Here is a 12,750-nt window from a genome sequence, read left to right as displayed (position 1 = left end):
TATCTTCTACTACACACTTACCTTGTAAAGTGCAAATGTTCTAACGCAGTAAGTTGCTAGCTCCACTGTATCTAATAATGTCACCTGTATGAGACCATAGGTCTCAGTACCTCTTGTGGGCCAGTACTGATCGCATTTAACCTGCAACAAAAGATTGTATTAAAATACAGAAAGTGCATTACATAGTAAAAACTGTAGATTATATATAACATTTCGAGAGCTCAGTTCTTAATCTTTAAATCTGCATCTGAGGCTTATAAAAATCTGTCAAATGACTTACATAACCAACTGCATATCTGTCAAAAGGGAAACTACAGCCATGGTGAATGTAAATCTAATAAATAAAGGGTATTGGGATGCCAGCAACTTCTCATTCTGCTGATTTCTACAGTTTCAAATAAAAAAACAACAACTTAAAACATTCCACTGATTCAGACAGCAGTATTTATAAACCTGACAGAGTCTATAATTACAATCTTTACTGCAGTTTTCCAATCACATTATAGACACTAGTTTATTATGATTATACAGTTTCGTTGCCCAGTGAACAACCAATAAAACTCTGTTCCATTACAGTATTATTGTTTCACTGCCAAGTGGAAACAAAATTAATAGTTTAAGTAAATAATAGACTTTTACACAATAAACTGTCTAAAAAGCCATACGTTACTCTCATTAAGATACATCTTTAATCCAAAAACAGATTATGCAAAGACAAACAATTAAAAATGACCTCCGCATCGCAAAATTAGCTTAATAAAAATGTTTACTTAGGTTAGACAACATAGATCACAATTAACTGAAGAGTCTCACAAAGATAACTATTTAAGATAAATGTTGAGCTAGTCAGACACATAAACAATGCAGAGTCTTTATCTAGGCCATTTAGATTACAAAAAACTATTGCAAAACAATGGCAAGAACTACCACAGTTGTTGAGCCCTAAGGATGTAATGTCTTTTAACGTTTTAAGAAACACTTAAAACACTGGAAATAACATGACAACTGTCAGCTTCATACACAATTTCTAAAAACAGTATACTATCATATAACATGCTACCACTAGCAAATGAATACTGTAATTTGGGCACAGAACTTGTTTCTGTTTGTTAGTATATACCAGAAATAATTAGAATTATAAAAGAAATAACTGATCTAATAATATTTTTATTTTGCGAACATCATAGCTAAACAGTTTACAGATTTTTTTTAATTGATTATTTTATTTTCATACAAACATACAAGAACAAATCTGCAAAGTAAAAAAAAAAGTTTTAGAAAAATGCTTTGAATTATTTGTAATCTAAAAAATACACATCAGGAAGCAATTTTCAAAGGCATGCAGCTTGTGCTCAAGTATACCTGTGTGGTCATACAATCAGAATGATAACATTAGGAGTTAAGGAAAAAAACAACAAAGGGGGATTTCTCTCTTTTAGGTGTAATGATGCTATCTAACCTAGCTGCATCAGAAACTATTAACTGGGTCCACTGATTTTCTTCTCCACTTTACAAAACTTCTTTTTAATTAAAATTAAGACCTCTGAAATGCCAGGTGACAAACTGAATTATTGTGGAAATCATGCACTTTATTTCTGTGACGTCGTTGTACATTTCTCATCAAGACTGTGCATAACAGCAAAAATAAAATATGCTATAGCATTTGCATATGCCAATTTATTTTTTCTTTTTAAGCATGTTCGAATGGAGAAAAGCCTTGCAGCGTGTGACAGTGCCAAGTGCCGACGACAGTTTTGTGTAATAGCAGTTTAGTATCAGTATTATAGGTGCAACATTTACAGCTTGCACACAGCAGTGTTGGATAAAAACAAAGCCATGCTACTAAATTAAACAACGACACGACAAAGAGGAAACTCGAAAAAAGTGACAGATGATTGAGTGAATGACACCCAATGGCACAAAATGAGAAATGTCTTGCCTTGGAGAAGAAATAAGAAGGCATCTGAAGAAAAAATATAAAACAAAACGAAACACAACAAAAAAAATGATGGCAGTTAAAAAAGTAGTTTGTTAAAATGTTAAAGCAGAAACCTGCATTGAAGAAGTACCTTTTGAAGGTTTAATAAACCAACTTCAAAAACTAAAATTCACCATTATTCAGACTAAATATTCAAAGAATACCTGAATGAATATAAGAATATCAATTCAAACGGTAATTAGGCTTTCACATAATTCATTCCTTGTGTTGTTAAAGAGAAATCTCATTAAAAAAGGCCTCTTCTCTCTCGATTTCTTCATTGTTTATACCTCTTGTTTTTGGAATATGTAAATGTTACCCTAACTGCTAATGTTAATAAAACCAACAAAATTAATTATCCTTAGAATTTTAACTATAACATACTGCAATACGTATTTTCAATCTGCCAATAACTAAAGGACTACACACTTTTTGTGAACAGAAGTTGTAATCATTTTAATGTTGGTTGTGTTAGGAGGTACTAGGATTTTATTTTCAGGTCCAAAACAGTGGACCCCCCTTCCACAATTATTATTTGGTCCCCATTCTACAATTGTTGGATAAACCATAATTATAAGGGGAAAAGAGCACTCATTGGTTAAAAAAATGTGATTCTAAACACTGGAACACAAATAGTACCTGAGTAAAGCCTATTAAGAGACGCAATGCTTTCATATTAAAGTAAACACAATCTATATGAATAGCTAACGTACAAATATTTACAACAGTCTAATCTAATCACAGTTTAATAAGATGTGCTTTGTAGAAATCTAGAATGTTGTGACCAACTGTACTTCATAAATATATTTCCAGTTGTTCTGGCGATTTCAGTAAGCGAAATATATACACACTTTGAATTTGTGAAAACAAATAATATCAAAGAAGGGCAAAACTTTATATGAAGTATAGAGGGTTCTATAATAAAAATGGTTTTACAAAAATATTATCCCAACAATTACTGTTTGATAGGAAGAAAAAAGTCTTCTTTTGATTTGTGCAAAAGAAAATGACTAATTTTACTAAAATTCCTAATACTGAATGTAATGTTATTTGTGAGATGTCATAAATAATGCGGGCTTTACAAAAAAACCCATCAAAAACATTGTTTAATTGTCTTTCAGGGCGAGAAGTCAGGAATGATGAATTAATTATTATTGCCATTAGATATTCCATCAAAAAAGAACAGAATATGTATACATAAGTACATGTAATTTATAGTTAAAACATGAAAAAAGCACTGTTGCTTTGTTGCTTATTCCTCCTGATTGTTTGACATTTCAAATGCATACATTTTAAGCATCTTGTACTGTATGTTCCAGATGTAATCTGACTTTAAAGCTGTGTCGCTGGCTTAGTGGATTGGATGGGTGGTCATGGCTGCTAAATGAATCAAAGATAGTAGCTGTAACAGGAAAGAATTTGAAATACTACATCCAAAAATCTGGTAGTCAATAGACTCATTAATTCTTTCCTTAATCTTTTCTTTTGCTTAGCAAGATAACACAAATGTCACATGAAGTAAGAAATGATTATGTACTTACTCTAGATCTCTCCTCCAGCTTAGTCATCATGACAATATTTGCACTGCGTTGTTCCCAGATCATCCTCCAGAAATCACCAAAGGTTTCTGGGAGTGAACCCTGGGTGGCAATATAAGCATTCTGTTTCCTGTAGCCATCAATATAGTTGGCATTGATATAGTCACTTCCAGGGATACCTGAAAGAAAAGGAAAATTAACATTTGAAAGAGGATTACACACATATATTGCAATCTGGTGCCCAAAATGGGTTTGAAGTTGATTAAAAAAAACATGCAAAAAACGGTTGCACAGAAAGTGTCTGATATTTTAGATCAGCTGTTGGTATGTTTTTCACACTTTCCTAAGGCCATCACTGCCTCTGCCCCAAGGTTTAATTTGTAGCTGTCCATCTTCCTGAGACATTTTTTTTCTTGCTCCACAATGCTCAGTATCTCTGAAGTCACAAGACAGTGACACAGAGATGACTGTCATTTGAAGCATGTGCTATGGGCAAGTACTTCAATCACGCTAGTGTCCCTGCTTGAAGAAAGCTGCAAGGAGGTAAGATAAAGGTCTAATAAGCTCTTTTCACTCACTTTGGTCACTTAAATCCCACCAGAATATTAACTGGTGATCACGGCTATGCCTTGCATCATATACATACTGTAAACATATACTGAAGAAATAAAAATATGTGTGTCATTTGCAAAATAATTTGACATTATAAATAATCAAAGTTAAAAATGTCAAATGGGCAAAAACAGTGAAAGACACTTTCAATACCAGTTGGTGCTTGTAACACTGGAGCTCTGAAGGCATTTCATCAAAGTTTAGAAAATAAAAGAGCCATAGATTGTATCTGTCATCATTCCAAGCTAAAACCAGTTTAGAGTTAAAATCCAACATCACATTTAAACGGCCTGCATAACAACCAACAAATATGTCCTTTAGAGCTTCAAAGAAAGCTTCATTTAAAGATGTTTTCTGCCGTTTCCTTCCTTCACAGCCTTGCTATAAAATCCCAGCATGTAATAGAGGTACCTGAGGTAATATCTCTAAAAGGGTTAAGTTTACTCCTGATTCTTGTATTAATGATTTTAAAATCAAACTGCATCTGCATTCCTAAATTGCGGAAAACATTCTAGAGCAAAATGTATGCCCCCCCCTCCATTTTTCTCACTCTTTTCAAATAAAAGCAGCAAGTCTTTTTCAATCTAGGGAGAAGCCTGGCTGACAGCAGAGTCAATGCTGCAGGACTGGCAGCTGTGAACAGCACTCACACATGGTCTGTGAAGATAAGTCTCATCTGCATGGGACTCACGTCTTACCGGCGCCTGTGCTTTAACTTTGCCTTTTTGCAGGTAACTTATTCAGTGAAAAGACCAAACCGTGTGTTCTTTCAAAATTCACTGTTTTGCTGTAAACTAAGCCTGGCCACATGCCAGTCATTTCTCTACGATGGGAGCAGATAAAGACAACTAAGCTTCCGGATGAAAGAAAAATGAAATATTACTATGTCATGAATACTAAGGTGTTGTTTCCTGGACATTGATTATTTTCAGGATTTAAAACTGCTGCTCCCTCCCTGTTTTCTACACGGTAATCTCCTGTCATACAGGATAAGAAGGTATAGCAATTTAAATGTTCTTTGTATCTTTTAATATATCTAGCATTTAACTCTCTAGGTATAGTCAAAACTATACAGATATAAGAAAAGATCTGGAACGTTTGGAAAAGCTGTTTTAAGAGATAGATAAATAGATTTTTATGGAGAACATTATTCAATTGCACATTCACTATATAGAGTATGTAGAAGAAAGGGAACACTGCTAGAAACAACAGAAAGAGGAAAGCAATAATAATAATAATGATTCACAAAACCACTATATTTGTGTAATTCCTAAAAACAAAAAGAGGCTATAGCTCTATGCAAAAAAGGCTATGCAAAAATCATTTTTTTATTGTACTACTGCATTGGCAAAAGAAGGCTTGATCAGCTTTCCAAAATGTCAGTCAGGATTTGCCTGTTTTACTTTTTACCAAGTTGAAGCATCTGATGCAGTGTAGCTGTTCTGCAATGCATGGCAGCTAAATCAAAACTCCATTCATATGGTTTAAGTTCTCCAGTACAATCATAATAGGAAATGCTACAACCAAGAGGATGTCATTTGGACTAGTTAGCCCACTTGGTTACTGGTTGCTAACTGATCTGAGGATCCTCTCCATCTGAGGAGCCTAAGAGACTCCCACAGTTCTTTGACTAGTTATGGGCAATTGGTGGATGTAATGTTCCTGTGACACATTTGAAACAGTGAGGAACATGTACTGTAAATTGTGCGCTCCGTATCAGTAAGCATAATCTGGCATTCCTGGGTATTTTGAGCATAAGAAAGGTTAGAAATGAGAGGAGAACACCCAACTCTCATCTCTCTTCATCTAGCTCATTTTGTAGCAAGTAACCAATTAAACTGATCTCATCCAGCTGTTGCTTGAAAGAAGTCAGCGTATCAGCCTTGACATTATGGCTGAGCAGCTTATTCCCCACAAGCCTTTAGTGTAGAGAAGTGCTTCCTGTTGTTAGTGTTAAATGCAGTCTTGTTTCACTGTGGATTTTGAAGAAATCCACTAGATTGCTTTTCAGGATTTCAAATACAGTACTTTCAAATAGTATTCAGCTACTCAATGCACTGTGTACGTAGAGCTGCCTGATCTGATAAGGCTTTTCCAATGATGGAAAACAGAACAGAACATAGGAAATTTAAAAAAAAGCAAGACTGCAAGTTAATATTCATAAAGGCATCATGCAAATGCAAACAACAACAACAATGTCTTGTTTTCTGTACAAGGCCAGTGACACTGAAAGCTTCTCCAGAGAGATGGAAGTGTATTGGCAAAAGCAAAACTGGTACTCTACAAAGCTAACAGAAGAAGCAGGGAAACACTTTAGTACAACAGCGAAATAAAGTATTTGAAGCAGGAAGCAGAGACCATAACTTATTCCCAATGGCAGCTTTATAAACTAGTTATACAGACAAGCCCTTTGGCAACAAATTCTATCAAACAGTTTAAATGTAAACACCAACTCCCAGTAGCCAACTGCTTTGTTATATCAAACTGAAAAGTCCCCAATCTCTGGAAAAGCCCTCCCTTCTCTCAAAAAGTAGTAACTTCACCATTCTGCTGTGTTTGTGTTGCCTTAGTGGAATCCATCAATGTTCAACTGTCTTTTCTTTTAGGGAAGAGGCTGTGCAAAAGGACCCACATCTTTATTTAGCTGCTATTGTTACTTGTCATTTACATCCATTTTACAGTTTCTTTCTACCCGCACTGTGCTAGAATTCCATTTTAGTTCTTGCTTGCATCCTTTCATTTGAGTTATCTGGCATGAGCAGATTTATGTTGGGGCAATATTCTATTACAAAGTTAAATGGCTCATTATGGGACTAATGCCAGAGAGCTAAAAAAATGTTTCGATTGTGCATTTTATCCATAAAAAATGTGTTACTGTAAAAACAGAGCAGATAGGATTTTCTACCATGTGATGTAGTTGTACATGACATATTATTTAAGATAGACCACACTGGATATTTGTAAACAACTGTTAGAACTTTATAATGTGTTGCACTTAACATCACATTGCAGTATAACTACAATATACATTAAATAATTATATATCATAATTATCTACTGTAATTACAACATAATTATCTGTTAATATTTGCATTATCTATTGCAAAATAGCTAATAAATTGTAATATTCAAAATGGTATTTTTCTTGTTTACATGCTAGTCTGAATCTAGAGCATCAGATTTTAAATGAGTATTAAAACTAAGAAAATTAGCTACTTCTGACTATTTGAAGAGCCCATTTTGAAAATGTATTACTATGGTAACTGTGAAACAAACACAGCTGTTACACACTTGAATTACAAGACTAATACTTTTAAGTCTAAAAATACATAATGCAATGAGTAGATGAAACTGAGATTTACAAATTGACTGGAGAAACAAACATTTCTTTTGTTAATAAGTGGTATAATTTGCTTTTAAACTAAGGGGAAAAACAAACCCCTACAATTTTACTGGCTAATGTAAACAATTCTCTGAAAAGGTTTAAAGTGGTACCATTACTCCAGTATTTGGGGACTGGGGAACATACCTTTTGGGAGTTTTGAGAGTTTGGAGTTTTTGGAGGAAATTAGGAAGCAATGTGAAAAGGAAGGATTGGATTTTGACTGGAATCTCTTTTAACCTCCCTCTTTAGACAGAGCTACAATAGATACTTCTACCTCGGAGATCACGTCTATTCAAAAAGTCGTAGTGGCGTGGTTCGATGACTCATCAGGAAACTGTTTTCTTTTTAAAAACACTGTTCATTTTTCACTACCTGCAGCTATGCATGTTGAGGAAGTAATCTTCTAATGTTAGACAGAGCTGCAGATAATGAAGTCTCAGAAAAATTATCGCATATCAAATTAAACGTCAAGTCGAGCCTTGCCATTTTTGACAAGAAGCAGATGTGTCTTGTCTATTGCAGCTGTTTCATGTGACAAACCAAATTTTGTATCGGGAAATACAAAGTCTTGCACGCTAGAAATGAAAGTATGACTTATAATTGGAATATGCATGGCTCAGATCTTGAACATACCCAATGAGGAATTCATTGTGAGATGTTATGAATTTGTCATTAACAGCCTCTTGCCAGTGCGGGAGAGTGGTAAAAAAGACATGCAGAATACTTATGTAGAATGCAAAACACATCCATGGATGAGAAAATGTTGCACAGTACCCTACTTCTAACTCTTGTAGAAAATTGGTTCTTTCAAGCTTTGTTCATTCATCACAAAACCATGAAATGGCATGAAAAAAAACCAAAAGTAGATTTCATAATAGATCAAATCTACCACTTCAGTTCTCAGAGTCTTATACATCTGGGATAGTCCAGCTTTAATTTCTAACAGAGGGGCATCCAAAAGCAAGTTGCATCACTTCATTCTGTTCTGCAGTTTTATTCCCATTAGAACCATTAGAGCTGATTGTAAACAAGTTTACCTGCTTACAGCCTGACTGTAAAAACATCACAACTGGTTTCCTGAGAACAATGTTAGTTTATGTTTTGAAACCAGCTATGAGCAAGACTGTAAACTAAAGGTAACTGTAAACTGTCTGAAGAATGGCACTGCATGAGATACTCACCTTCTATGGCAGAAAGCAGGACACGTGAATGGTCATATGCAATCACATTTGCATATCTATTCTTTGGTTTGTTAACTTCCAGGTTGGAATGCTCCCATGTGAACTGCTGCCCAGGATCAATGGACTGTAAGAAAAAAAAAGTAGATTTTAGAACTAAATACCTCTTTCAATTACCAGACTCTATCTAAAATTTCCACCTGCCCATTATTTATAAAACTTCATGTTAAATGTTTCAGAAACACACAGCAAAACTTAATCTGACGAGGATAATTTAAGGTTTTGTTAAAAATGTTTCACAGAATGCAATGGAAATCCATTTTCCAATACTAAGTCTTTGTTGCTATTTAACCTATTCAAATGTACCCGTGTTCTTTTAGAATGATACATGTTAATCATATGCAATGTACAGTAGTTAAATTAAGACCCTTGTTGCTCCTACAAGTTTTTGCAGCTTTTACCAACATACATATTCCAAGTCAAAGGCAGCAAACAAACCAACCAAATAATATCTAATATACAGTGCACTAAAATAAAAAAAATTAAAGTCACAGATTTAGCTTGAAAGAAAAGTGATACTGACTTTTAGAGAGTACAATCAGAACTATTCTGTGGGTCTTTGTATTCTGAATGACCTTTAATAAAATAAGTCTCCTCTTTAAAGTTACCTTTACCATCCATCTGGCACTTTATCTTACACCAGGTCATGAGAGTTACCTATACATAAGACTGCAACTGTTTTTCCAAAAATATATACTTTGCTGAAAATTGTGATGTCTACAAAACGGCTTTTAAGAAAAGCAGTTTATATTATGGAGCAAGGTCCAATAATTAATACAAAATATTCAGAGTACAATACTAATAGTACTTTTGCTCTGAGGTATGCTCCTGATAACATTTATCATATACTGTAGGCTAAATTATTTTAAACACACACAAACATGTTCACCATTTACAACAAGAAATAATCTAAGAACATGTCATCTTATAATATCATCTATTTTTAATCATTAAACTGATTTGTATCAGTGCACAGCCCAGGAAAATGTGTCACAGGAATGAGCAGTCTCTCTATGTAGCAGGTAAAACACATTTTCAGTGGCAAATATATATTTTCCTCTGCATTCCCTGTAGGAAGACTGTAGGCAATCTGTTAATAGGCTACAGTTTCTGGTTCCACAAATTCCTGAAGGAGGCTTTTTTTCTTACAAACGTTTACTTTAACTTCAAGAAGGTAAACCAGTGCCCCTAGAATCTTGGTAAATTCACAATTAATCCCTCACAACTCACAGTTACTCTACGGAAGGAAATGCTTTTGACCTTGGCTGAAGTCAGGAACATGATTATGTTTTTTACCAAGAAGAAAAGCAGAAACAAATGGCAAAGCAGCAAGTTTGAGGCTGAAGCAGCAGAGGGCACTGTCTTGAGCAATAATACTTTGTCATTAGGTTTATACCACTTTTCTTTTGCACTGCTGTGTTTTTAGTTGTTGTTCAGTTTGTTGGCCGCTGTGAATACATCAACATGTATAATGCAAATAAATAATAATAAAAACATAAAATCAGAATGAACTTGCTGATTTTCTACTGTTTTCTGCTTTGTCATTTGAATTAAGTGATTGGAAAAAAAAGTTCACAGATGCACATGAAAACAAAAAATGAATAATAATCCTTGCATTTGTACAGTTCTATGGTGTATTTAATCGCAAAGGACCCAAAAGCACCTCAAATTTTGGGCACAATTTATGCAGCCTTTTTTCCACATTTTGTATCACTATTGTTACGAATAGTTTGGAATCTCTGATCTTTAACTCATCTCACATCCTGTGTCGAAATCAGATATCCTTCAACTCGAAACATGTGCTGTCAGAGTAATCTTTTACACTGTGAGCCCCACTGTGCCAGTAGTGCAACTTGTATTGTCTGGAGGAGTGATGGAGCTGGCAAGTCACAGGGGTTGCTGATGTAGGACAAACATTCTGGCCAATTCAGTCCACACCAACTGAGTCTAAACTATTTTACCCTGCTGCTTTGGGAACCCCCAAAACAAGTCCTTGAACGAGGGTCCATGGGTTTAACATCTCAGTAGCCTCAGAAATACATTCTACTATAAAACATGTTGACATAGATTCAACAGTACTGCCATAATATACATGGCTGTTCATGCATCTTTGTGAAAAAGAAATATGAATAACATACAGTATGCATACATTGATTTCATACTAATTCCACAGGAGATTATGCATCATTTCATATGTAATTAAATACATAATGGACACTTATTGTAGAAACTTACTGATCCATGTACTTTAAACTCAGTGCTAGGAAACTAGAATTATAGACCACAACTGTAATGCATTTCTACATTGAACTGAACAAATGAATCACAATAAGAATATGCACTTTCTACAATTCATTCTTGCAAAGCAGTAGTTTCAAATATGGCAAAGGGATACCTAAACTGGGCTGTGAGACAGAACACACAGTAGGGCTTAATTTTTTAAATGGCGGACTTTTTATGAGTGTGAAAATTAATGGCTTATGGATAACACTATTGAAAAAAAACTCATTAACTCCAGTCACTGCACAATAATTAAAGAGTACAAAAAACATCCAAATTAGGTTTACCAATATCCGTATAACTCTAAAGCTATGGCACTTAAAAGAACTCACATGTGAGCCCATACAGAGAGAGCATGCAATTCCGAATGACTTACAATACATAATTATGGGTTTGGAATATGCTTCAATGTGCTTTACTTTTGGAATCATAGAACCATGTGTCTCTGGTTATCTCACCACAATTACTTACAAATTCCCTTAGGCTGATTTATTAAATACATTTCAATAACAAATTCATTCCCAACAACTGGCTGCTCCTTGACCTGGGTTATTTGTTAAACCACTCTAATTTGAAAAACGCTGTCCATTTACAAATTTCTTCAGTTTGAGATTAGTGAATCTCAGTATGAATCCACACTGAAAGGTTTGAAACGTGCCCTTCTGAACCAAACATTTGGAGACCACAAATTAAGCGTGGCTTGATCAAATCGTGACACGAGTTTCTTCGCTCTTTCCATGGATATAATTTAAGTTGCTGGGCAGCACCAACAAACTAATGTTGTTTCCCATATATATGGTGAGAGTTTCATGTAATAATATTAAATAAATATATTGCGTTCTGGTCTAAACTAAAAACATGTGCTTAAAATGTAATATAACAAATATCCCCACTGGTCTTTTAAATACCGCTATAACTTTTATAAAAGTAGTTCAGGCATTAGTGGTACATTTTCATGAATATTTTATGCAATGCAATGACAATGTATAAAAATAAATTCACTAATTTGTCATAACACGGGTCTATTGAAAGGATTGCAAATAAACCGACGAATTGTCTTACTACTTTCCAACCGATGTTTATTTTTAGAGATCTCTGAAATTTCAGACAAGGCCAAACATACCCTCTAGAGACTACTGTTATTTAAATTGCATGTAATTATGATGTGCTTAAACTGAATTATAGTATCGTTTTACATTTCCCTTTGTCTGACAAGTGCAGACTAAAATTCACGTCTCCAGATGAAATGTGTAAATCAGGCAAAAGTCTATGCTTTGATTTTTTTTCTTCTATGTATCTTATTTGTGAATCTTTTGATTTTCTGCACAACATTCAAGAGAAGGTTATGTACAGTCTTCATCTGCAGAAGCCATAGGTCTATTGCCAAATTTTCTCCTATGGCAACAGATGGAAGGGACAGCAACTGATGAAACTTTTAGGTTCTGGAAAACTGCCTATTGACTCTTTTCTTCCTATTGATGCATCTTCCTACCCTGTTTACTACACAATATTTAATGTCCATTGTTTTCTGAGAAAGATTTTAAAAAAAATGTACAGTATGTGCCTGAAAGCCAACTATTTCGAAAGAGATTCTAACAGCACACATTTGTTCCACAAACTCAAAATTTATGCATTGCACACTACACAAAACCATTTTTAGTTTGAAATTTTGCATGTGAATTTTGCCTAACTCATTGCCTCCACTTCCTGCTTTCCCTA

The 12,750-nt window shown here is 34.5% G+C and overlaps 1 protein-coding gene across 50 annotated transcripts in view; it reads right to left on the bottom strand.

Moving 5' to 3' along the window:
* Positions 1-12,750, bottom strand: part of LOC102695388 (protein tyrosine phosphatase receptor type D) — a 650,800-nt gene that overhangs the window by 22,550 nt on the left and 615,500 nt on the right. For 26 of the 50 annotated variants that reach the window (XM_069192246.1, XM_069192280.1, XM_069192297.1 and 23 more), the window contains 3 exons: positions 8,695-8,818; positions 3,520-3,695; positions 22-141 (listed from right to left, as the gene is read on the bottom strand). In XM_069192246.1, the coding sequence (XP_069048347.1) occupies positions 22-141; positions 3,520-3,695; positions 8,695-8,818 (420 nt within the window). Of the gene's footprint in view, positions 1-21; positions 142-1,939; positions 1,964-3,519; positions 3,696-8,694; positions 8,819-12,750 lie in introns of all 50 variants that reach the window. The other 24 variants (XM_069192221.1, XM_015345576.2, XM_069192240.1 and 21 more) reach the window with 1 other exon arrangement.

Source organism: Lepisosteus oculatus, chromosome 1 (assembly GCF_040954835.1).
Source record: "Lepisosteus oculatus isolate fLepOcu1 chromosome 1, fLepOcu1.hap2, whole genome shotgun sequence".
NCBI lineage: Eukaryota > Metazoa > Chordata > Actinopteri > Semionotiformes > Lepisosteidae > Lepisosteus > Lepisosteus oculatus.
This window is presented reverse-complemented; position numbering and strand designations above follow the sequence as displayed.